Genomic DNA, 26464 nt, shown 5'->3' with positions numbered 1-26464 from the left:
ACCTGTTACATCTGCGCTTGGCAGCTGAAGACATCTGTGTTGGTCCCATGTTCATATGTACCCGCACTGATTAGATAAATGATGTTTTAATATATGCAAATGAGCCTCTAGGAGCAACGGGGGCGTCGCCGTTACACCTAGAGGCTCTGCTCTCTCACCAAATGCCGAGCCCTCTGCACTTTGATTGACAGGACCAGGTGTGATCACGTATTCAAATCAAAGGTTGCAGCTGTTGCAGAAAGAGCAGAGCCTCTAGGTGTAACAGCAACGCCCCCGTTGCTCCTAGAGGCTCATTTGCATATATAAAAACTTTTTATGCCAGTACCCATACACAGAAAAGGGACATTACGGTAACAGGTATACCCTACCCACAAGTAAATTGGAGAGGATCCGACCAATGAGACGCCCACTGATGATAACAATGGGGGTCCAGTGTCCCGTTTGAATGAGAGTTGAGCAGATGAATGGGGTGCAGCCTACATGATGTCATTAGGGCAACGGCAGACGTTGCGATGTCCGCGTGCGGCTGAACATACGGCGACCGATGGCAGTGCGATTTTAAAGGCGACACCTCAGCTTCATGTGCAAAATCATGCAGTTATTTTAAGTTTGGGCACGTGCGGATGTCACGATTTCTGCCTGCACTCTCTAGAGAGAGAGAGAAACTGTTGTGAGGCGAACCCCATTTCCTACATGCCGCCAATTAAAGCGGTTGGTTAGGATAGACCCTGGTGGTATATCATTAGGATAGGCCGTCAATGTCTGGTCAACATGCTATGGCCAACATCGATTGCATCGAATAAAGCCCCGGCATGACTAGGCTGTGCCGTATGGTAGGCCTATCTAATTCAACATCCGACCAAGTGAACGCCTACAAAAAGCCGAGCAGAACTGACAAGATGAAATGGCGGAGCGCCCTCTTATGGTCTCAGCTATTCGGTTCTAACTATTGATGGGGGAGAAAATGGTGTCAGACATCTTTGGCATACCCTAGTGATATGCCCTGAGACAAACCCTTTAAAGGGGTTATCTGGCAATTTGATATTGATGGCCCATCCTCAGGACCGCACAGCATCAGATCGGCAGGGGTCCAACTCCCATCAGCCCCGCCAATCAGCTGATCAAAGAGGCAGCAGCGCTCTGTGAGCACTAAGGCCTTCTCCTAGGCCACTGACTTCAACATACGTTGGTTATATGGCCTAGGCACAGCTCCGTCCCATTCAAATGAATGGAGCTGAGCTGCAATACCAAGGACAGCCACTATACAATGAATGGCACTGTGCTTGTTAAGCTGTGAGGAGCAGCAGCAATCACTGGAGCATAGCAGCCTCTTCACACAGCTGATCGGTGCGGGTGACGGAAGTTGGACCCCCAATGATCTATGTGGATAGGGCATCAAAATCAAATTCCCAGAGAACCCCTTTAACTGCCAAGTATGTACCTGCACCCACTGCACCTGTGTAACAAATATACTTACCTGCTCCCATCACTGCTCTTCCCGGACTCTGCCCATTAACTTCCAAACAGACAGGGTCAAATGCGCCAATGTCTGGCCTCAGCGGCGACGCGTTTCCAGTCGTGAAAGGATAACCCCTTTTGGGGAGTCTACTTTTTTCAAATTAAAGGATCAAGGAGCATCCGAATCATGGAGGATCTATTTTTTGTGAATATGAGAGGTGTACACACAGACACGGTATTTCGTATGTTTTTTTTTTCCTTTCTCCACAAAATTTTACACTTTGATGCAAAAATGCAGAAAGATACTCAGGAGTGTAAAGGTGCTGGGTGCGATGGTCGGAATATGCCGGGTAACTACTTACAGTTCATAATTCAGGCTGCAATTCTTCACGTCACAAGGGTAGACCTCGTCCTGGCAGTGAAATGTCAGATAGGCGCTTTCCACCTCCTATCTCCAGAATGGGCCCCCCTCAAAATGAAAGGAGAAGACCTGCGCATAAGCGGCCACCCCAAGGTCTGAAAGTAGACGAGCGCTGGCTCCGCTATTTCCGGAGGGGTGGCCGCGCTCGCACAGCTTCGTCTCCATTCACTCCTATGGGACTTCTGAGAATTCTCATAGCAGTGACTGGAAAGGGTGCTGCACATGCATTGTGCACTCTCTGTCACTTTGGGGGGGTCCCTGTTCTGGAGAGAGAATTGGGTCCCAGAGGTGGAACCCAGATCAATCTGATATTTGTGGCACATCCTAGCGATATGCCACAAATGTTGAGGTTGGAAGACCCGTTTAATCTATCTAAAGGAGGTTGTACAGAGGGATTAACCTTTTCAGAAAAAAGGCAGAAAAAAAAAGAAGCAGTAGCTTATGCGCATGCGCCGGCTAACGGCGCAAAAACTGCAGAAAGGAGGCGGTCCATCGGCGCAGGAGAAGAGGAGGAAAGCCGAGCGAGCAGCTGTCACTGCAGACACAGAGAGCCAACAGAGGTCCATTTATCTCTTTGATCCGTTAGCCGGCGCATGCGCATAAGCTACTGCGATGCCGTGCCAGCAATGGGCATCGCAGTGCGCATGCCCCGGCCAAGGAAGTCGGCGCGCAGGCGCGGGATCTCGCTGAGGGGGAGAGAAAACAGATGGGCGGGCAGAGGAAGAGGCTGGGCGGGGATAAGAGCCGAAGAGGCAAAACTGCCTGGGCACCAATGCGGTGGGCGCCGCCCCTGGGCACCTGCGAGCCCTCATTTACATATGCATCAAAGTTCGTTTTTGGCAGTTTTACAAGTCCACAAAAGCATATAAAGGTACCGTTTTAATCATCTGTGTTGCGGCTACAGCGCTATGGGAACTGTTAAAAAGGGGTAAACGTGCTGACGGACTCCCTTTAAGGCCTCATGCACACGACCGTTGTTCTGGTCCGCATCCGAGCCACAGTTTTTGCGGCTCGGGTGCGGACCCATTCACTTCAATGGGGCTGCAAAAGATGCGGACAGCACTTCGTCGTGTGTATAAGGCCTACCGCTGCTTTTCAGAGGCTTCCCGGTCAGAACACGGCCAGTTAGCTGCTGAGTGGGCATTTCCCGCTCGGCCAGTCCCTGGCACACATTTGCTGTCGTGATTTTAGAATTCCTAAGACTGTCATGTACACCAACATTCCCCGTCTGTCAGTCTCCGCACCCTCCCGGCCTGCACACCGTACCTGAATCTCCTCCCGGTAAAGACGGGTGTAAAGTCTTAATGTAGACAGCGAAAACACAAGTGAAAACCACAAGGCTCCAGGTGCCGTGGTGCCGAGCTCCTTCTCCAGGGTCGGCGCAGGTTTTGCTTGCAGGTTTCATGCTCTTCTTCCCCATGGTGAGACGTGAAGGACAGGCTTCTCCGTCACTCAGCAGGAACCGGCAATTCCAGTTACCCTCATGTCTGAGGAATGGAGAGACACCTCCTCAGCTGTATGCAGGACACCTAGGCCAAGGAAACATTACATGAAAGCTACCATTAGATGCTGAGCTTATGCTTCTTCAGGACAAGGATACTGATGGCCTACCCATAGGAAAGGCCAGCAATATCAGATGGGTTGGGGTCAGACTTCCAGTACCCTCACCGGTCAGCTGTTTCAAGGCCGGAGGATTTAAAAGGGTTTTCCAGGAGTACAATACTGATGGCCTATCCTCAGGATAGCTGAACAGTATCTGATGGGTGGGGGTCCAGCTCCCAGCACCCCTGCCGATCAGCTGTGTGAAGAGGACACGGTCCTCCATTGAGCGCTATGACTCCTAACAGCTTACCGACAGCGCCTGGGCTTGGTATTGCAGCTCAGGCCCATTCACTTGATGAATGTAATGTCACTGGCCTAGGAGTAGTCCACGGCGCTCAATGGCCTCTTCAACCACCTGATCGGCGGGGCTGCGGGGGGCCTCTGAGGATAGGTCATCAATATTGTATTCCCAGCAAAACCCCTTTTAAAGAGGAGCTGTCACCACTCCTGACAGGCCTGTTTTAATAACTTTATGCATTCCCCATGTAATTCTTATGTCTGTATCTTGTACCATTCCTTTAAAGGGAGCCGGTCACCTCCAAAACACATATAAGGCTACTTTCACACTGGCGTTTCAGGATCAGTTTTGCCCTAATGCATTCTGAATGGATAAGGATCCGCTCAGAATGCGTCAGTTTGCCTCCGTTCAGCCTCCATTCCGCTCTGGAGGCTGCTTGCAGTGTTTTGGTGTCCGCCTGGCGATGCGGAGCCAAACGAATCCGTCCTGACTTACAATCTAAGTCAATGGGGACGGATCCGTTTACATTGACACAATATTGGTGCAATTGTAAACGGATCCGTCCCCTATTGACTTTCAATGTAAAGTCAGGACGGATCCATTTGACTTAGACTTAGACTTTTTTTGACTAGGTTATGCAGACGGATCCGTACAGAACAGATACCATCGTTTGCATTTAGGTGCAGATCTGTCAGTGCAGATACCAGACGGATCCACACCTAAACGCAGGACCGACATCATCACCTTACAGTAGCCCCAGTGTGTTCCTGCATACTTTATAAAAATTTTGTTTTAATCTCCATTCGCGCTATCTTCAGAGCCAGTACCCGTCCTCTCTTCACTTTGAGTCACATCCTGCCGTGAGGCAAGTCTTGCGCATGCGCGGTGCGCTCCTTGTTACTGCGTGATCCCATCTCCCGCAGTCAGCAGGCTGCTATTGTCTCACTGCGCACGCCCGGCGATTCTGGTCCTCAGCGTCAGCGTGATCACTGGCTTCAGGGGCGAAGCGTGACCACTGGCTTGCATTCTCCTGCGCCTGAAGCCAGTGATCACACTGACGACCAGAATCACCGGGCGCGCGCACGATGGAAATGGCCGGTGCAGGCGCAGTGAGACAATAGCAGCCGGCTGACTGCGGGAGCTGGAGCCGGGATCACGCAGTAACAAGGAGCGCACCGCGCATGCGCAAGACTTGCCTCACGGCAGGATATGACTCCAAGTGAAGAGAGGACGGGTACTGGCTCTGAAGATAGCGGGAATGGAGATTAAAACAGCATTTTTATAAAGTACGCAGCAACTGATGGAGGAATGAAACACATGATTAGGAACACATTGGGGCTACTGTAAGGGGATGGTGTCGGTGTTATATGTGTTTTGGAGGTGACAGGTTCCCTTTAACATTCCTGCTAGAAGTTATGAATGAATTGCTAGCAGTCTGCAGTAAGGGTACAGAGGGGAGGTAACCAGTTGGGGGTGTGTACCTGCACAGACTCACTCTATCCAATCAGTGCTGCCATTTTCAGACTGTGCAGGTACACACCACCCCCAACTGGTTACCTCCCCTCTGTACCCTTACTGCAGACTGCTAGCAATTCATTCAGTGAAAAGCTGACACAACATGGATGCAATCAGTGTTGTGTCCGTGATTTTCACAGACCCATAGACTTAAATAAGCGTGCTTGGTCCGCATCACAGATCAAAGTAGTGCATGTCTCCGGGCAGGAGATTGCATGCAAGGCTTTCTCCATGCAAGTCTATGGGCAGGATATGGCGGCACAGAGCAGCCCCCCCCCCCGGTATGAAATTACAACTCCCAGCAAGCCCTGTCATCCACTGACTGTCCATGCTGAGGGTCGTAGTTCTGCATCGTCTCAATAGCCCTGATGTACAGCTTCACTTCACAGTCTGGATACAAACGGCAGCAGAGCCGCACAGGAAGCGCAGCCCCTGTCATAGGGTGGGCGATAATATTGGGAAGGGGGCTATGATGCACTCGCCGCTGTCTCCTACTCTATATCTACAGGGTTAACCCATTGGTGCCCGCAGCTATGTAGCATATCTGCAATACCATCACTTACAGCCGCCGCCTGTCTCCTGGGCCGGTCACGTGATCCGTTGTCTGGGAGCAGCGTCTCGCGCTCCAGGTGCCTAGGAGCTGCTGCTGCTGCTTCCGGCTCCTACGGTGTCCCGGGAGTACCAGATTCAGCCAGAGGCGAAGCCTGAAACGCTACACCTTCCACCTGTTGGTGTGTTTATTTCCTGAAGTAAAGTCAGAGAAGGTGAAGTCTTTTCCCGTTCCCTTTATAAATGGCTGTTCTATGTCTGTGTGTGCATGCAGCATGTCATACCTCCACAGTGCTTCACTGTATGGGGCAGCATGGGAAATAGAGGTGCGTGAGGTAACTTTACCATATTGCTTCAGAAACTGGTTACTTACTACCTGAATGTTAGATCCCGACTTAAAGAGGACCTTTCATCAGAATCAAGTATGTAAACTGAATATACAGACATGTAGAGCGGCGCCCAGGGATCCCCCTGCACTTACTGTTATCCCCGGGCGCCGCTCCGGTAAAGTCATAGTTAGGCTCCACCCACTTGAGCCTGCCGCGGTCTCCTTCTCCTATGCTGTAGCGCTCAGCTCAAATCGCTCCTTAATATCAAGTAGTCATAGGGGGTCATTTACATACATGGCGTAAAGAACAAAGACAGGTGTAAAATACTTTTATTTATTTTTTACGACGCCCATGAAATCAGAACCAATGGGTCTAGCGCACCTCGGGTGCCTGTGATACCAACCAATACCGCGTGAAACTTCGGGGGTCGCTTACGAACATTTTTACACCAGTTTTTGTTATAAAAATGTTTCATGCCCCCCCTTTTTGCGACTTTTTTGAATGCCTGTGCCACCGTATATGGTGGCACAGGCCTCTTTGCTCTACGTTCTACAGAGAGGAGTGTGGCGGGGCCCCGCTGCAGGTGAATACCGTACGGCTGGCAGCGGGCTCTAATTAGACCAAGGAAGACCGCACTGTTTAGGGCTAATTCATACGACCGCGCCGTGTTTTGCTGTCCGCAACTTACTGATCTGCAAAACACGGATGCCGCCAGCGTGTGTTCCACAATTTGCAGAACAGGCGGCCCATTATAGAAATGCCTATTCTTGTCCGCATCTTTTTTGCGGGGCCACAGAAGGGACATATGGATGCGGACAGCACACTGCGTGCTGTCCGCATCTTTTGCAGCCTCATTAAAATGAATGGGTCCGCACCCGTTCCGCAAAATTGCGGAACAGATGTGGACCCATTCATACGGTCGTGTGCATGAGCCCTTCTGTCTGTACTGGTAATGGCATTGAGGCAACTTCAATACTGAGCGGCCAATAAGAATGCTGCTCCACCGAGCTGCCAAATATGCGGGGGGGGGGGGTCAGCTTTTGGTATAAAAATACTCCCAAGTTCCCCTTTTTGACCGGCCGCACGACAATATAAAGTCGGTGTCAAAAAGTTTTGTGAGGTGGAGCGGGGGTGTATCAGTGGCCACTAACCTGTACAGCATACATGTCGGTGAAAAACTAGGCCAGCCTGGCGTAGTTTTTCCTCTTGCCGTCCAGCATCCTTAAATTATCCAAATTTATTACCAGGCGCACTCTGGTCTATGTAAATGTGCCCCATGCGACTAAATATCGTCCCACGGCCAGTTAAAAAAAGGGACTTGCAAGTCCCTTAATAAATGACCCCCATCTAATTATTTATTTTTTTCAATCTACTCCTGGTTTTGGCTTCCAAAACTGCATCAAAAACCCTGACCGTGCGGCAGCACTTTTACTGCCCAGACGTTATCAGTGAAGACAAACCGTACAGTGGCAGCTCGTAGGGCCACCGCCGGTGCGCAGCCACATCCCAGGCGCAGCATACCGTACCCTAATACTCGAATGTCGTCAGGGTTTGGAGGTGTTGCAGTTTGCACCAAATTTATTATTGCCGTGTCCCACTTTTTTGGTGACAAAATGATGGTCTAAAGTAAGGCCTCTTGCACACGAACGTGTGCGCCCGCGGGCCGCAATGCACGAACACCCACCATGGGGCAGCCGCAGTGGATCGTTGACCCATTCACTAATGGGTCCGCGATCCTGCCGTTCCCCAAAAAGATAGGACATGTTCTATCTTTTTGCGGAACGGAAGTACGGGACGAAACGGAAGCACTGCGTAGTGGTTCCGTTCCGTGCTTCCGTTCCACACCATTCCGCATCTCTGGATTTGCGGACCCATAAAAGTGAATGGGTCCGCATCCAGGATGCGGAATGCATACGGAACGGTGCCTGTGTATTGCGGATCCGCAATACGGCCACAGAGTTCACAAGTTCGTGTGAAAGAGGCCTGCTGCTTTCACGTTTGCGGCACAGCTCTCCAGCAGGCTGTTACAGCAGAAAACCGCCTGCCGGAATTCTCCGGATCCAGAATTGGTGGATGTTACCGGAATGCCTGCCGGTTCCATTGACTACAATGAGAGCCAGCTGCTACCCGGCAAATATGTTAGAAATCAGCTGGACAAAAAACGCTGCACTCAATGTTTTTTGTCCGGCTGATTCCTGGCGTTCTCTGCCGGAACTGCCTGCGGAGAGAAGTGCCCCAAATGTGAAAGTACCTTAAGAGGGGACATTTTGCCCTTTTTTTTTGTCTACTGAGTACCGTATTTTTTTGGCTTTATAAGACTTGCATGGTGATAACATGTATCTAGGAAAGTAAGAAAAAAAAAATGTCAGCAGAACTCAGAAGAGACCCCCCAAACTTCATCAGACTTCAGATCAGACCCCTGATCAAATCCAGTCGCACTCACCGCTCTCTGGTCATCTCTGGGCCCGCGCTGCACTGCAACCTGACTGCATACAATGCCCAGTCACAGTGCGTGCGCTGGGTCCTGACACTATACGCAGTCAGTACAGTGCAGCGCGTCACCCAGAGAAAGTACAGCAACCGCTCCCCGCGCCTCGTGAGCACTTTCATAATAACGAGTATTCACTTTATAAGACTCGTTGCCATTTTCCCCAACTTTTTTTTTTTTTTTGGGGGGGGGGGGAGTGCTTCGTTGCACGCCATTTGTTAAATTTGTTGCACAAATGATATAGTGATTTCTGTTTCTAAAATCTAATCTTACTTAGAAGGCTACTTGCACATGTTCTGGATTTGTACACAGAAAATATGCAGCAAAACCACCTAAAAAACGACACATAAGGCCTCATGCACACGACCGTGTTTTTTCACTGTCAGTGATTTGGCTTCAGTGGTCCGTGTCCGATTTTGCTTCAGTTGTGTTTCCTTGTGTCTTCCTTTTTTTTTTGTCTGACAGGGGGAAAAAAGGAAGGTTAATCAAAAGTGTAATTTTATTGCACCAAGGTCTTGTAGAAAAAAAACGGACACAGACGCGGACACAGATGACATACCAGTTGTGCATCCGTTTTTTTTGACGGACCCATTGACTTGAATGGGTCCGTCCTCCGTTTTCCACTGACAGGACAGGTTATATTTTTTTGACGGACTGGAATCACGGACGGGGAGAAAAAACGGAGGACTATCCGTTTTTTTTCCACAGCTCTATAGAAATGAATGGGACCTCCGCTAAACTGTGAAAAATGACGGATGCACACAACGGTCGTGTGCATGAGGCCTTATAATGATTTATTGTGCTGTGAGCTCCTGACCGACCTCCGCTGTAGACCGTACTGGTGGCTTTATGTGAGTACAGTTCAGCCGCAGGTCAATTTCTGCACAGAAAAAAAATATGCAAAGTGCACATGAGATTTGTCAGATTATATTCACTCTGCTCGTACTGAATCACCCTGCTTTTTTCTGCACGAAAATCTGTGCTGAAAAAAACACATGTAATCTGCGTCGTGTGCAGTTCCCCTAACGGGGTTTTGTCATTTTGTACACCACTGATGCACTTACACCTTTTTAAAAAAAAATTGTTATTATAAAAAGTTGTGATGATAAATTTGGCTATAAATACCTACTCCACCAGCAAAACAGGCAAAAACATTTTTTCTGGCACAGCACACTTCATACATTATGGACTATAAGACGCCCTCCCCTCCCAAAAGTGTGTGTGTGTATGTGTGGCTTATAGTCCGAATGCTAATGACCGTTTCAACTCATCAGTATGTGGGAAAGTGCAGTGCGTATGGCTGTACTCACCCTCCCAGGTCTTTTTCTGCCCTGCGCTACACTGTGTCCTGACACCGTACAGCGTCAGAACTTGGTGCACATAGGCTGTGCAGGCCGGAAGAAGGCCAGGGAACGGTGAATTGGATCTGAGGCTGATGGGGGGGGGGGGGGGTCCGATCTGAGGCTGATGGGTGGTCTGATCTGAGGCTGATGGGGGGGGGGGTCTAAACTGAGACTGATGTAGGCTGGGGGGGCGCGGGTCCGATCTGAGGCTGATGGGGGGTCTGATCTGAGGCTGATGTAGGCTGGGGGGCGTGGGTCTGATGGGGGTCAGATCTGAGGCTGATGGAGGTTGGGTGGGGGGATCTGATCTGAGCCTGATAGAGCTTGGGAGTCTTTTGAGGGTCTGATCTGAGGTCTGATGAGGATTGGGGGTCTGATCTGAGGAAACATATTTTTTTCTTCTTATTTTCTTCCTCTAAATCCTAGGTGCGTCTTATAGTCCAAAAATATACAGTACATCATAAATGCCTACTCCACTTTTCTGGTGTAGAGCATATCATACAGTATCCCTTAAGTTTACGCCATTTAAATATTTGACAGGATTGGTGACTATAGGCCATAAAGGTATATTGATTGACACATGCAACTTTTGTTCAGGTTTTTTTTATGCAGTTTGATTCCAAGGCCAGGAGTAGAGTCAAAAAAAAAAGTACAGATTGCAGCCACAGTGCATTTTTTGCCACGATCTTACACGATTGCAGCAAAACGCTTATAATGTTCCAGGCTGATAAATTGCTGGTTTTCATGTTTGGTGGTCTAATGTAGTGAAGGTGTTCATGCCATCATCTGTTGTAGGCTACGGTTGTCAAGAAGTTTATAACCTTACAAAACAGATGTGACTAGAAGTGCCCAGGAGGCGGAGCTTCCCCGTGAAGTGCTGTCTGCATTCAGCTGCTTCACAGGCCCCTCCCCTCTGCTCTGAGTGACAGCTGTAGTCATCTACTAGTTGGATGCTACAGCTGTCACTCAGAGCAGAGGGGAGGGGCTTGTGAAGCAGCTGAATTCAGAGAGCTCCGCCCCCTGGACTCTTGTGAACCAGAGCCTGGTTGAATAAATGTTCACATTCTCACTGCTCCTTATAATAACTAGGGTCCTCCGATGGAAACATAATATAAAAAAAGAATGTTACCCCTGAAGACCTGCTGATCGTAGCATTTGGTATCAAGTAGCCGTGAGTTATGGATCTCAGCTAATGCTGTTGCCTTGCTTTGGTTGAAGTATACTTAGGCCTCATGCACACGACCGTATTTTTTTGCGGTCCGCAAAACGGGGTTCCGTTTTCCCGTGATCCGTGACCGTTTTTTCGTCCGTGGGTCTTCCTTGATTTTTGGAGGATCCACGGACATGAAAAAAAAGTCGTTTTGGTGTCCGCCTGGCCGTGCGGAGCCAAACGGATCCGTCCTGAATTACAATGCAAGTCAATGGGGACGGATCCGTTTGACGTTGACACAATATGGTGCCATTTCAAACGGATCCGTCCCTATTGACTTTCAATGTAAAGTCTGGAGTCCCTTTTATACCATCGGATCGGAGTTTTCTCCAATCCGATGGTATATTTTAACTTGAAGCGTCCCCATCACCATGGGAACGCCTCTATGTTAGAATATACTGTCGGATATGAGTTAGATCGTGAAACCTCATTTCCGACAGTATATTCTAACACAGAGGCGTTCCCATGGTGATGGGGACGCTTCTAGTTAGAATATACTACAAACTGTGTACATGACTGCCCCCTGCTGCCTGGCAGCATCCGATCTCTTACAGGGGGCCGTGATCAGCACAATTAACCCCTCAGGTGCCGCACCTGAAGGGGTTAATTGTACTATCATATCCCCCTGTAAGAGATCAGGGCTGCCAGGCAGCAGGGGGCAGACCCCCCCCTCCCCACTTTGAATATCATTGGTGGCCAGTGCGGCCCCCCCCCCCCTTCCTCCCTCTATTGTAATAATTCGTTGGTGGCACAGTGTGCCCCTCGCCCCGCCCCCCCCCCCTTCCTCCCTCTATTGTAATAATTCGTTGGTGGCACAGTGTGCCCCCCCCCCCTTCCTCCCTCTATTGTAATAAATCGTTGGTGGCACAGTGTGCGCCCCCCATTGGCCCCCCCTCCCTCTATAGCATTAACAACATTAGTGGCCAGTGTGCGGCCTCCCATCTCCCCCCCCCCCCCCCCGATCATTGGTGGCAGCCGGTTACTAGCAATAGTACAATAGTAGAAGATTCATACTTACCTGCTGCTGCGATGTTCGTGTCCGGCCGGGAGCTCCTCCTACTGGTAAGTGACGGTTCATTTAGCAATGCGTAACCTGTCACTTACCAGTAGGTGGAGCTCCCGGCCGGACACGAACATCGCAGCAGCAGGTAAGTATGAATCTTCTACTATTGTACTATTGCTAAGTAACCATGGCAACCAGGACTGTAGTGGCGTCCTGGTTGCCATGGTTACCGATCGGAGCCCCAGCGATTAAACTGGGACTCCGATCGGAACTCCGCTGCCACCAATGATGGCGGGGGGATGGGGGAGATGGGAGGCCGCACACTGGCCACCAATGTTGTTAATGCTATAGAGGGAGGGGGGGCCGATGGGGGGCGCACACTGTGCCACCAACGAATTATTACAATAGAGGGGGGGGGGGGCCGCACTGGCCACCAATGATATTCAAACTGGGAGGGGGGGAGGGTCTGCCCCCTGCTGCCTGGCAGCCCTGATCTCTTACAGGGGGCCGTGATCAGCACAATTAACCCCTTCAGGTGCCGCACCTGAAGGGGTTAATTGTGCTGATCACGGCCCCCTGTAAGAGATCGGGTGCTGCCCGGCAGCAGGGGGCAGTCTTGTACACAGTTTGTAATGTATTCTAACTAGAAGCGTCCCCATCACCATGGGAACGCTTCTGTGTTAGAATATACTGTCGGTTCTGAGTTTTCACGAAGTGAAAACTCAGCTTTGAAAAAGCTTTTATGCAGACGGATCTTCGGATCCGTCTGGATAAAAACTAACCTACGGCCACGGATCACGGACACGGATGCCAATCTTGTGTGCATCCGTGTTCTTTCACGGACCCATTGACTTGAATGGGTCCGTGAACCGTTGGCCGTGAAAAAAATAGGACAGGTCATATTTTTTTCACGGCCAGGAAACACGGATCACGGATGCGGCTGCAAAACGGTGCATTTTCCGATTTTTCCACGGACCCATTGAAAGTCAATGGGTCCGCGAAAAAAAACGGAAAACGGCACAACGGCCACGGGTGCACACAACGGTCGTGTGCATGAGGCCTTATCCTGATACTGTCCCCTGGTTGTTCCGCTCATCTGTGTATATATACGTGCACCATTTGTATCTTAGCGTGGGCATGTTTTGATGATTATGATTTTAGAGTGATTATTTACAATTTATTTTGGCGTTTTTGTGTTCCAATCCTAAATATATCTAGTAAAAGTTACATTTTAGGGATATTTATTTTCTGTGATTCCTCTGGATTCTTCCCTTGCTTTATTTATCCTCATTTTCTGTGAGCATCCTTATAATAATAGCTCTGCAAAACATACCGTATGTTTTTATTCTCTCCTCAGTCCCTACCTAGTGCTGTCAGCAGTTTAGCATTTTCAAAACTGCTGACAGATTCCCTTTAAGCGTTTTTTTTTTCCGGCATTGAGTTCCGTCACAGGGGCTCTATACCGGAAAAGAACTGATCAGGCATGTCCCCATGCATTCTGAATGGAGAGTAATCCGTTCAGGATGCATCAGGATGTCTTCAGTTCAGTCTTTTTGACTGATCAGGACAAAGATAAAACCGCAGCATGCTACGGTTTTATCTCCGGCCCAAAAAACGGAAGACTTGCCTAAAAGCCGGATCCGGCATTTTTTCCATAGGAATGTATTAGTGCCTTCAAAATAACGGAATGCCGAACACGTCCTTCTGGTCTGCGCATGCGCAGACTGAAAAAAAAAGTTAAAATAATAAATGCCGGATCCGTTTTTCCGGATAACACTGGAAAGACGGATCCGGCATTCCAATGCATTTTTCAGACTGATCAGCATCCTGATCAGTCTTACAAATGCCATCAGCTGGCATACCTTTTGACGCATCCGGCAGGCAGTTCCGGCGACAGAACTGCCTGCCGGATCACTCTGCCGCAAGTGTGAAAGTAGCCTAAGTTAATGTGACACAATGTGTCCTAGATAGATCCAGAATTTTAGTAAGGCAGGTGCCTATGGGCCCTCCCGCGCAGGGTCAGAAGTGTATGATAGTTGGTGTTGTCTACTCTTAGAAATCTAATACTGATAGTGATGGTTGACAGGGGACCATATATGTGCCCCTGGAGCAGGAGCAGATCATGGTGGTCCTCTCTATACTACGTTCTGTGTCAAAAATACTCAGACCTTGTGATAGAAGTGATACCAGGAGTGACTCTGAACCACCTGAGGTGATGAGAAGGTCCAGGCAGGTGCTGCCCCCCTGACTCTCCTCCTCCTGAGGAACGTGAGCATGGACGCTTCTTCCTCTCGCCTTCTCCTCAGACCTGGTCACTCTTACAGTGCGGTCGCCATCGTGCATCAGATTAGTTTTCACCTCCTTTAATCTTGATGTGTAAGGCCGAATCCCACACACCATGGTAGTCGTGGAGCAGCAGCGTTCATGTCAGATTTGGTTATGCACTTGGATGACCAAATTGGTTCATGGGCATTCAGCACCTCAGGATAATTACCCAGATTGTCACATACTCCATCGCACTGTTTGTATCCGATAATCTGACCATGTACTAATCACCAGGAAGGCTGTTTATTGTTCTACCGCTATCTTCCACGATGACGCTCTCAATGATAAGAAGATTGTTACTGAGTAAAAAGGTGGTCACTAGCCTCCCAAAAATATACTAAGGCTCCAGTCACACGACAAAAACTGCCTTTAAAAACGGATAAGGGTACTTTCACACTAGCGTTATTCTTTTCCGGTATTGAAATCCGGTAAAGGGTCTCAATACCGGAAAAAAAGCGCATCAGTTTTGTCCTAATGCATTCTGAATGGAAAGCAATCCGTTCAGTATGCATCAGGATGTCAGGATGTGACCGGACAAAATGGCGCAGCTTGCTGTGGTATTTTTTCCGGGCAAAATCCTGGAACACTATACTGCACTTGCCGGATCTATGGCATTAATTTCCATAGAGACGTATTAATGCCGGATCCGGTACCAAGTGTTCCGGAAATTGCCGCGTTGCCGGATCCGGTTTTCTGGTCTGCGCATGCACCGGGACATAGGAGGAGCTATTTTTGCTTTTGATCTTTGAAAAAAATTTAATGCTGGATCCGTTATTCTGGATGAGACAGATCCGGAAAAAACATTACCGTTTGCATACGGTTTGCCGGATCCGGCAGGCAGTTCCGTTGCTGGAACTGCCTGCCAGATCCGAACAACGCTAGTGGCCTTTTATCCATTTTTTAAATCCCTTTTGTACCCGTTTTTTTAAATGGCCGTTAAAAATTGCAGTTTTCTCAGTACATCTCCTTCCTGCAGTGCCCTCAGTATATAGAATCCCCCCATAGTGCCCCCAGTGTTATAAATGTGCCCCCATAATCCCATGGCCCCTTTATATATAATGCCCCCCCCCCCCCCCCCCCCCCCCCCGGTAGTGCCAACTATTAAAAATAAATAAAATACTACCCTCACCACAGGCATGCCAGGAAAAACACTCGCTCCTCACTGGAGGCAGCAGGACCTGACGCTCCCAGTGTCGTGATGTCACATGATCACACTGGGAATATCAGGTCCTGTCGCCTCCAGTGAGGAGCGAGTGTTCTCAGCTGTGCCTGTGGTGAGGTGGGGATTTTTTTTTCATGGTGTACTGAATGTTGGCTCGGCTATTTTCGGCAGTCCCATAGAAATGAATGGAAGACGGCCACGCTTGTGTGGTTGTCTTCTCTATCACTTTGTGGGCTCCATTCTATGCTACAGACATAAATCTAGTAGAGGTAACAGCGGGGCAGGGGGACATCGCTCCCGTGCCCCACCACAGTATCTAACTGTATTGCCGTCCTGAGGATGGTGATACATAATCAGCGGTGCTCCACGGGCAAGGGGGCCCAGTCGCATTAGCGATTGCTGCGACCCCTATACCTACGCCACTGGTGATATCACAGCTTATCTACTCCCAGGTGAACTCTGCACAAGTCACAGAGCATGCCTCTCTCATAGATGTCAATGAGGTCAGCGTCTCACCATTGTGTCTATGGCCGATGTAGCATAGGTCATCAATATCAGATCGGCAGGTATCCGACACCTGGGAACCACGCTGATCAACTGTTTGACTAGGAGGTGGCATTCCATGTGAGCGCCGCTTCCTGAATTTTACACTGCCCGTCGTCTCCTGTGGACTGGCGGTGTAGTGTAATTACAAATACTCGCTCCATTCAAGTGACTTCCAAAACCATGTGCAGTGTAGTGAAAAGGAAGGAGCACCACCTCCTCTTTAAACAGCCAATCAGCGGGGGTCCCTGGTGTCGGACCCCCGCCAATCAGATCTTAGTGAGCTATGCTGAGAATGGGGCATCAATATATAACCTTGCACAACCCCTTTATCATATTTTAGGTCTAGTGACCAGTGTGAAAACTGAAGGATTTAATGTTTTTGTTTTTTTTTGGGGGGGGGGGGAATTTCAAAAATTCGAAAAAAAAATAAAAATGCTTAACATAATAAACAATAGGTCATTTTCTGATGGCACATTCCCTTTAAAGAGACTGATATTTCTTTTTTAATTTTAAATTGGTTTCATTAGTCACCGGGAACCTTGAAATGAATCCATCATACCTGTCCCTTTGTCTCAGGTGTGGTTTGCTGCTGTTTTCCTTTCCTTGCTTATTACTGTGATATTGCTTCCCTGAGGAATGTGATTTCCAGCCGCAAAGGACTGGGGTTCCCGGAGGAACAGGTCCGACTTCCTATTTTAAAATCAATCTCTCCACCTAATTAGCAGCCTTGGAACCAGTCATTTAGACATTGTATTTCTGCTTATTTGTAATGATCCAGACCACTTCTCACCTTGTTCATTAGTAATACAGGTTCATGTGTGGCTATAAATGCACCGAGGTCACGTATGATGACATTGGTGAAGCTATATTTAATATATATATATATATATATATATATATATATATATATATATATATATATATCAAAAACCATATCCATGTGTCTGTTCCATCGCCCCACAAAAAAGATAGAACATGTCCTATTCTTGTCCATTTTGCAGACAAAAATTGGCATTTTTAACATAGGGCTGGATATGCGGAATGGGAAAGCGTGGGATGCACACGGCCAGCATCCGTGTTTTGCAAATCTTCTATTTGGTAACGAAGCGGATATGGTCGTGTGCATGAGGCCTTAATTTGTAATGTCCGTTTTCCTTCCTGCAAAGAAAGAAATGGGGGTTAGTCAGCACATCCCAGTGCGCACGTCACTACGGCTGGAAGCACAAAAGCAATAACAATGCAACAGTACTCTGCAAACGCAAATGATAAAGTAAATACAGTAGTGCCATACTCACAATAGAAAATGTACTAATGCTGATGCTACGTTGTAAATGTGAGATTCTTGGCAAATACATTTTGTACAAAATTATTTGTGCCTGTCTGCCAGCGTCAAGGCGGTTTCTTTAGGACAGGAATCTACACTAAATGCTACCTACCTCCTCTGGTCCCATACTGGCCTCCATTAGATTCAGGGGATGCAGGTTCCACATGCATGTTGAGCCCACACTGTATTATACCTCTTTTGGTGCCACATGCAAAGCATGCATGTGGAACCTGCATTCCCTAAATTTATTGGAGGCCATTATGGCACCAGAGGAGGTAGTATTTAGTGTAGGTTCCTGTCCTAAAGAGATCGCCTTGACGCTGGGGGACAGGCACAAATAATTTTGTACAAAATGTATTTGCCAAGAATGTCACATTTACAACATAGCATCAGCATTAGTACATTTCCTATAGTGAGTGTGGCACAATTGTATTTACTTTATTATTTGTGTTTGCAGAGCGCTGTTGCATTGTGTTTGTTTTTGCTTCTGATTTTCTATCTACGTGTATCCACTGATTGTAAAGTACTGCCGAATGTAGGCGCGACGCTTGTCTTCGGATATCTGGACGCATCAATATACTGTTTGCATCCATCTAGTCATTTTTACTAGGAAATATTCCCTAATTAAATTTGGAGTTTACTTGCAGCAAGTGTCATGTTATGCTGTAGATGTGAAGTGCAAGTAACTAGTTTAGGCCACTTTCATACACGCGGCACAGCAATCTGGCAGACTATTCCAGCAGAGAACAGCCTACTGGCGTTCTCTGGGTCCGGTTGCCCACTGGTCAGGAGCAGACTGGTCATAGACCCTACTGCAAAGTTTTCCGGTGGGCTAATGCCCCGGAAGGCGCCTACGCCCTCCTCACGACTGCTGGTCAGGTACATAACGATCTGATGCTCTTATCAAAAAAGGGAATGTGTCATCAGAAAAGGACCTATTGTCTAAGGGCTCTTTCACACCTGCGTTCTTGTCTTCCGGCATAGAGTTCCGTCGCCGGGGCTCTATGCCGGAAGAATCCTGATCAGTTTTATCCTAATGCATTCTGATTGGAGTGAAATCCGTTCAGGATGCATCAGGATGTCTTCAGTTCCGGAACGGAACGTTTTTTGGCCGGAGAAAATACCGCAGCATGCTGCGCTTTTTGCTCCGGCCAAAAATCCGGAACACTTGCCGCAAGGCCGGATCCGGAATTAATGCCCATTGAAAGGCATTGATCCGGATCCGGCCTTAAGCTAAACGTCGTTTCGGCGCATTGCCGGAGCCGACATTTAGCTTTTTCTGAATGGTTACCATGGCTGCCGGGACGCTAAAGTCCTGGCAGCCATGGTAAAGTGTAGTGGGGAGCGGGGGAGCAGTATACTTACCGTCCGTGCGGCTCCCCGGGCGCTCCAGAGTGACGTCAGGGCGCCCCAAGCGCATGGATCATGTGATCGCATTGGACACGTCATCCATGCGCATGGGGCGCTCTGACGTCATTCTGGAGCGCCCCGGGAGCCGCACGGACTGTAAGTATACTGCTCCCCCGCTCCCCACTACTACTATGGCAGCCAGGACTTTAATAGCGTCCTGGGTGCCATAGTAACACTGAACGCATTTTGAAGACGGTTCCGTCTTCAAATGCTTTCAGTACACTTGCGTTTTTCCGGATCCGGAGTGTAATTCCGGCAAGTGGAGTACATGCCGGATCCGGACAACGCAAGTGTGAAAGAGGCCTAAGTCACATTTTTTTTTTTTTTAACATATTTTTAAAGAATTTGTGATTATTTATTAATCTATAGTTTAAACAAAAAACATAAATTTTCCCACAGGTTACCAGGCCTAATACTAGACCCCACTTCTTAGTCTGTACAGATCATTTTACTGTAGTTACCTGCTTATCTGTCCCTCTAATCCTGCCTGTAATGATATCACCTATGTGTTAAGATAAGACAGCATCCACCATTCACAATAGGTGATTTTCCTGTACAATGACCTCTGCACAGGTCACAGAGCATGCCCAGAAGACTCTCCCATAGACATCAATGAGGTCCCCTCCAGACCATGGGGCTGCTGTAAAGCAATTTTCTAAATGCTCTCTAAATGCTGTAAAGAACAGCTCAGGCATGATGGCCGCCCCCATAATCATGTTCAGGAAATAGAATTAATCTGTATTCAGAAAAGGAAAAAAGGAGATGTGTTACTATCTAACTGGCACATTTCCTCTAATTAAAGGGGTCTTCTGATATTTTCCAAGACCCCCACCAATCAGATACTGATGACCAGGATAGGTAATCAGCATCTTACTGGTGGGGGCCTGGGACCCCCGCATTAGCAGTTAGAGAAGGTACCAGCACTCCTGCGAGCGCCACAGCCTTCTCCGTGTTTACCAAGCACAGCGCTGTACATTGTATAGCGGCTGTGCTTGGTATCGCGCTCAGCCCCATTGACGTGAATGGGACGGAGTGTGAAACCAATATCAGCCACTATACAATGTACAGCGCGGAGAAGGCTGTGGCGTTTGCAGGTACCTTCTCAAACTACTAATGTGGGGGTCCAGGGTGTCGGACCCCCACCGATCAGATACTGATGACCCCTTTAATGTAGGAGCATCAGGCACTTATGCATCTGGCTGGCGGCTACAGCTGCCCTCTTGAACTCAACTGTATTGGCATCCTCAGTTTGGTGATAGGGCAGTATTATGCTGCACTGTGGTATTTGGTTCTGCAGGGGCGGTATTTAGTGCTGCACTATGGTATTACTGGCCCCGCCTACTTCTTTTGTCCCTCCCTACATGTGGCGTATATTGGCCCTGCCTACTTGTGTTGCCCCGGCTTCTATTAATTTTGATTCATTCACTTACAAAATGGGGCCACTTTTAAGTTTACGTTTCCAGACCACCCCTGTTGCCGGAACCCATTGACTATGAGAACCGGAGGGGATCCGGACCGTGCCCCTCAATAATGCTGGGGAGCATCTGGATTCCCACCGGTTCCTCTTCTAGTCAGCGGGTTTGGGCAGGCACATGGCACTATCCGGCTATGCCAGATTGCTGTACCGCATGTGTGAGATTAGCCTAGCTGAGGTTGCAGAATGCAAAAATCAGGATACTGTCAAAGGTGCACCCCCACATGTGGCAAATGCTGCAGAAACAACCCCATTTACATGCATGGGATGGGGGTTTTGCCGAAATTTCAGCACCAAATCTGCTTCATGTGAACTTGCACTAAATATTACTTGTGACTTTTCTATGGGTAACAGCAGGAGGAGGGTGTTCAGATGAAGAGGTAATCCGGCATCCTGGGGGAAAAGGCTTTGTGTCGTATCCTTGGGGTGGGGAGGGTCCCCTGCTCCTTCTGCCCCGTCCATCTTTGTGTCCGCCCATCTGGTTACAGAATGTTTTTTTTTTTTTGTATCGACTAAAACAACACCGGACACAGAAAAAAAAATCTCCACGTTCAATTTCATTTTCCAGAACCTACTCATTAATGCCCGTGATTCAGAAAAACGTAGACCAGGGGAAAAACAACAGAGCTTTAGGCTAATTGTGCCTTAATGGCCTCATGTTTACCTTCATATGTTTCCTAATTAGATGTTGCAGTGTTAATTACTGAGCAGTCATTCCGTTATTTTTGCATTTGATATTTTTAATGTTTGTTCCTGTCATATGAGAAATGCAAAAAAAAATAAAGATCTTTCATATACTTTTAAAGAAAGAAAATGTGGAGAAATATTTTTTTTTACATTTATTTTTCAGTATTTTTTTATTTCCTCTATTAAATTCAATGGGGAGTAACTGAAGCAGAAGAGATGCGCCACTGAGCAAAGCCCCGTGCCCACAGCAATGCAGAGCGATGTGCCAGACCTGTAGCTACCCGCTGTGTGGTGCCTCCATGGGGAGCCCTCCACATGTAATATGACATGCCATTTATACACCATGATGCCACACCTCGCTACGGTATTGGCCCACAGATTTCTATGGACGCTGGAGGAGATTTATCAATTTTTAAAGTACCTTATTTTTTTGCCCTATAAAATACATCTAGTTTTTAGAGGAGGAAAAAATAAAAATAAAATATTTTCATCAGACCTCAGGTCAGACCCCCAATGTTAATAATACCTCAGATCAGACCCCCAATGTTAATAATACCTCAGATCAGACCCCCAATGTTAATAATACCTCAGATCAGACCCCCAATGTTAATAATACCTCAGATCAGACTCCCAATGTTAATAATACCTCAGATCAGACCCCCAATGTTAATAATACCTCAGATCAGACCCCCAATGTTAATAATACCTCAGATCAGACCCCCAATGTTAATAATACCTCAGATCAGACCCCCAATGTTAATAATACCTCAGATCAGACCCCCAATGTTAATAATACCTCAGATCAGACCCCCAATGTTAATAATACCTCAGATCAGACCCCCAATGTTAATAATACCTCAGATCAGACCCCCAATGTTAATAATACCTCAGATCAGACCCCCAATGTTAATAATACCTCAGATCAGACCTCAGATCAGATCCCCAATGTTATTAAGACCCCCAATCAGACCTCAGATCACACCCCCAATGTTAATAAGACCCCCAATCAGACCCCAGAGCAGACCCTAAATGTTAATAAGACCCCAAATCAGACCTCAGTTCAGACCCCCAATTATAATAAGACCTCAGATTAGACCCCCATGTTAATCAGACCTCGGATCAGACAAAAAAAAAAATGTTGACTCACCTCTCCTATTCCAGATGCCGCCGCTCCTGAGGCCCAGCGCCTGGACTTACTGGTGCGCTGTGCTGTGACCCGACATTGAACGGCGTGAGGTCACAGAGTGCGCTGACGTCCGCATGGTGTGCGCAAGTCACAGTACAGCGTGCACCGCCAGCAGATGAAGACCAGGTATCTGTGAGTACAACCAGCACAGGGAGCTCTGCATTCACCGCTCCCTGGTCCTGCTGTACTAATGAGCACTTCAGTAATGGAAGGGTTCACTAGTATTCGCCCTATAAGACGCACTGACATCCCTCACCACCACCACTTTGGGAGGGAAAAATACTGTACGTTTTACGAGGGTCTGCGTTGCTGTAATTTGGACCAAATGTATGAAATGTTGCAGTATATCTGATAGATTTGGTGTCTCTAACCCTTACTCCACTTTCTGCGCCACTACTGTACTGGAGTAGCTCTTTCACACTTGCGTTGTCCGGATCCGTCGTGTACTCCATTTGCCGGAGGTGCCCGCCGGATCCGAAAAAACGCAAGTGAACTGAAAGCATTTGAAGACGGATCCGTCTTCAAAATGCGTTCAGTGTTACTATGGCAGCCAGGACACTATTAAAGTCCTGGCTGCCATAGTAGTAGTGGGGAGCGGGGGAGCAGTATACTTACCGTCCGTGCGGCTCCCGGGGCGCTCCAGAATGACGTCAGAGCGCCCCATGCGCATGGATGACGTGTTCCATGTGATCACGTGATCCATGCGCTTGGGGCGCCCTGACGTCACTCTGAAGCGCCCCGGGAGCCGCACGGACGGTAAGTACACTGCTCCCCCGCTCCCCGCTACACTTTACCATGGCTGCCAGGACTTTAGAGTCTTTGCAGCCATGGTAACCATTCAGAAAAAGCTAAACGTCGGATCCGGTAATGCGCCGAAACGACGTTTAGCTTAAAGCCGGATCCGGATTCCTTTCAATGGGCATTAATTCCGGATCCGGCCTTGCGGCAAGTCTTCAGGATTTTTGGCCGGAGCAAAAAGCGCAGCATGCTGCGGTATTTTCTCCGGCCAAAAAACGTTCCGGTCCGGAATTGAAGACATCCTGATGCATCCTGAACGGATTTCTCTCCATTCAGAATGCATTAGGATAAAACTGATCAGGATTCTTCCGGCATAGAGCCCCGACGACGGAACTCTATGCCGGAACAGAACAACGAAGGTGTGAAAGAGCCCTAAGACTTCGACGATTTTGAGACCTTTTAAGAATTCTCAGTCCCACAACAAACACATATCTCCTATCCACAAGATAGGGGATGTGTCTGGTCAGCAGGGATCTTATTGCTGGGGCCCTGTGTTCCCCTATTTGAACAGGGTGGAGGTCATACATACATGCTGCTGCTCCATTAAATTCTATGGGGGTGGTATACTAACATTTTTACGCCAGTTTTTGACATAAAAATAGTTGCAAGACCCCTTTTTGCGACTCTTTAAACAAAATTTTGTCGCACAGCCGTTTTGTGCCATCCTCGCCACTTGCGAGGGCATGGTGTGGCAAATATACTATCTTTTAGGAATAAAAGAGGAGTAATAACTACTCCATTCGGGGGCTGGAGTAGTTTTTTACTCCAGGCATGCGCCTTGTCTTGAATTAGGCGATTCCTCCAGCAGAACAGCGGGGAATCAAAGACCGGCGTAAGAAGCCAGTATTTGTAAATGACCCCCAATGTGACTGCTGGGGATGAGCCAGGTGCTTGTACACAACTAGCTCTGGCGGTCCCATAGAGTTGACTGGATTGGCAGCGGACATGGAGAAACATGGGACCTCTGTTCTCGTGATTACGGGTAAGACACCTGACGCTTATCAATCGGAGATAATGTTCATTCATGGGCAGACCCCTTTAGGGGGAAAAACACAATTTTTCTCTGCAGGCAGGTGTCCCACACTGCAGATTTTTTGTCCATTGCAGATTTTCACGGATATCTGCAACAAAATCCACATGTTCATATGTCCAGGATTTGCCTATGGCAAATGATGTGTATTTTCCACACCAGAAATCCGAGATTGCACAGATGTGCCAGTGGGTCCGCACAGGGATAAGCCCCATTGTCAACAAGACAAGATCAGCATGGAGTTTGTAGGTTCTCCCTGTGTTTGTGTGGGTTTCCTCCGGGTTCTCCAGTTTCCTCCCACACTCCAAAGACAGACTGATAGGGACCTTAGATTGTGAGCCCCATTGGGGACAGGTGGATGCTAATGTCTGTAAAGCGCTGCGAAATATGTCAGCGCTATATAAGTGTGTAAAAATAAATAAATAAAAAAAAATGTAATACCGGTCGCGTGCATTCCGTATTTTGCGGAATAAAACAGCTGGCCCTTAATAGAACAGTCCTATCCTTGGCCGTAATGCGGACAATTTTAGGACATGTTCAATTTTTTGGAAATGGAATGCACATGGAGTAATTTCCTTTTTTTTTTTTGCGGCCCTGTTGAAGTGAATTGTTCCGCATAAGGGCTGCAAAACAAAAACGGCACGGACACGGAAAAAAAATATGTTCGTGTGAATGAGCCCTAAATGTAATAATTCAATCAGCTTCCCTGCTGGCCAATATTCAGTTTATTTTGCACTTGCAAAGTCTGTCACTATCCAATCAGTGCTGCCATTCGGACTGCACATGGACCTCCTCAACTGGTAGCACCCAGCTGGACCTTCTTTGCAGACTGCTGGCAATTCCTTCATAAATTCTAGTAGGAATAATATAGGAACGGCACAACTTAAATTCATAAGAATAGATGCTCCAGAAATGTTATTACATGTGGATTAGAAGTAGTTACTAAAACAGAGAGTTACAAACATAATGTCACAGTCGCTGCTACCCAGTGACTGACAGCCTTCCTTATGTGACCAGGTATATAGAGAGAGCTGTCAATCACTCATAGGACCGCCCACTGGACTCCTAAACATAGAGCAAGGATGTAAATGAATAAATTACAACCACATTCACGCGACCGTATAAATGGGTCCGCAAATTGCATTCATTTCAATGAGGGCCGCAAAAGATGCGGACAGCACACAGTGTGTTGTCCGCATCCGTAGTTCCGTTCCACGGCCCCGCAAAAAATATAGAGCGTGTCCTATTCTTGTCTGCAATTGCGGACAAGAATAGGCATTTCTATGATGGGCAAATGATGTGTATTTTCCGCACCAGAAATCCGAGATTGCACAGATGTGCCAGTGGGTCCGCACAGGGATAAGCCCCATTGCGGACCCAAATTGCGGAACGCACACAGGCGGCATCCGTGTTTTGTGGATCCGCAAAACAGGGCACGGTCGTGTGAAGGCGCCCTTATACCGAATCCTTTCCGATAGATCAACCTGCTCAGCGCCTCCTGCTCTGTAACCTGTGTTTTCAATATGTCAGGTTGACTTTAAATATCCTCACGAAAGGACTAAACGTCCTTCAGCGTGAAGCCTGGTGTAGGTACAGCGCAGGACTAATTATGGCGGCTGACAATTGTCACATATCGGGGGAACTTTTCATTAACCTGCAGTGAAGGTGAAGAGTGTTGTGAATGAAGAAGGCAGTAAATGGTAATTACATTAGACAGGCTATTGGGTAAGTTCTCACTCGCTTATCACTTATTGTACTCTTGCTATGGAGAGCTGCGCTGGGTTAATTGGAACATGCACTATTATATTTGGAACACAATGACTTGTGTCCAGGACTAGATTAAATGCATTTTCCTCAAATATTTGGAGCCTAAAATTCTTTGATATATTTTTTTTTTTTTTTGAGTCCGGGATTTGGATCCTTCCCCAGAAGTTAATTATATGGAGGAAGAGGGGCAGATTGGTGACACCATAGCATACTCTAGTGGCATAAAGCGAGAGATGGCCACATTTCTAAATCAATTCTAAGTCCTGGGCAGCCACCGTTCGTTTTATTTCTGATGCCTGGAGCATGTATAATGCAAGACTAAAGTCACGTGAATGTCCATTGACATAGGGGGTCCTTAAAATATAGAACTTATCGTGTGGATTTCTGTATTACAAGGTTTCTCTCACTTCAGCATTTATCATGTGGAGAAAAGTAATACAAGGCACCTACTAATGTATTGTGATTGTCCATATTACCTCCTTTGCTGGCTGGATTCATTTTTCCATCACATTCTACACTGCTCGTTTCCAGGGTTATGACCACCCTGCAACCCAGCAGTGGTGGCTGTGCTTGCATAGTCCCGGCCACTAGAGAGGCCG

General features: G+C 47.8%; 1 protein-coding gene across 2 annotated transcripts in view; it reads right to left on the bottom strand.

The window, feature by feature from the left end:
* The window catches only part of TMEM260 (transmembrane protein 260), a 63428-nt gene extending 57512 nt beyond the window's left edge, over positions 1-5916 (bottom strand). For both annotated transcript variants that reach the window (XM_040412770.1, XM_040412771.1), the window contains exons 1-2: positions 5798-5916; positions 3146-3408 (exon numbers count right to left, since the gene is read on the bottom strand). In XM_040412770.1, the coding sequence (XP_040268704.1) occupies positions 3146-3299 (154 nt within the window). In that variant the 5' untranslated portion in view covers positions 3300-3408; positions 5798-5916. The remainder of the gene's footprint in view (positions 1-3145; positions 3409-5797) is intronic.
* Positions 5917-26464: the final 20548 nt, after the last annotated feature.

Source organism: Bufo bufo, chromosome 11, assembly GCF_905171765.1.
Source record: "Bufo bufo chromosome 11, aBufBuf1.1, whole genome shotgun sequence".
NCBI lineage: Eukaryota > Metazoa > Chordata > Amphibia > Anura > Bufonidae > Bufo > Bufo bufo.
Note: the sequence above shows the minus strand (reverse complement) of the source record. Positions and strands in the feature narration are given on the sequence as shown.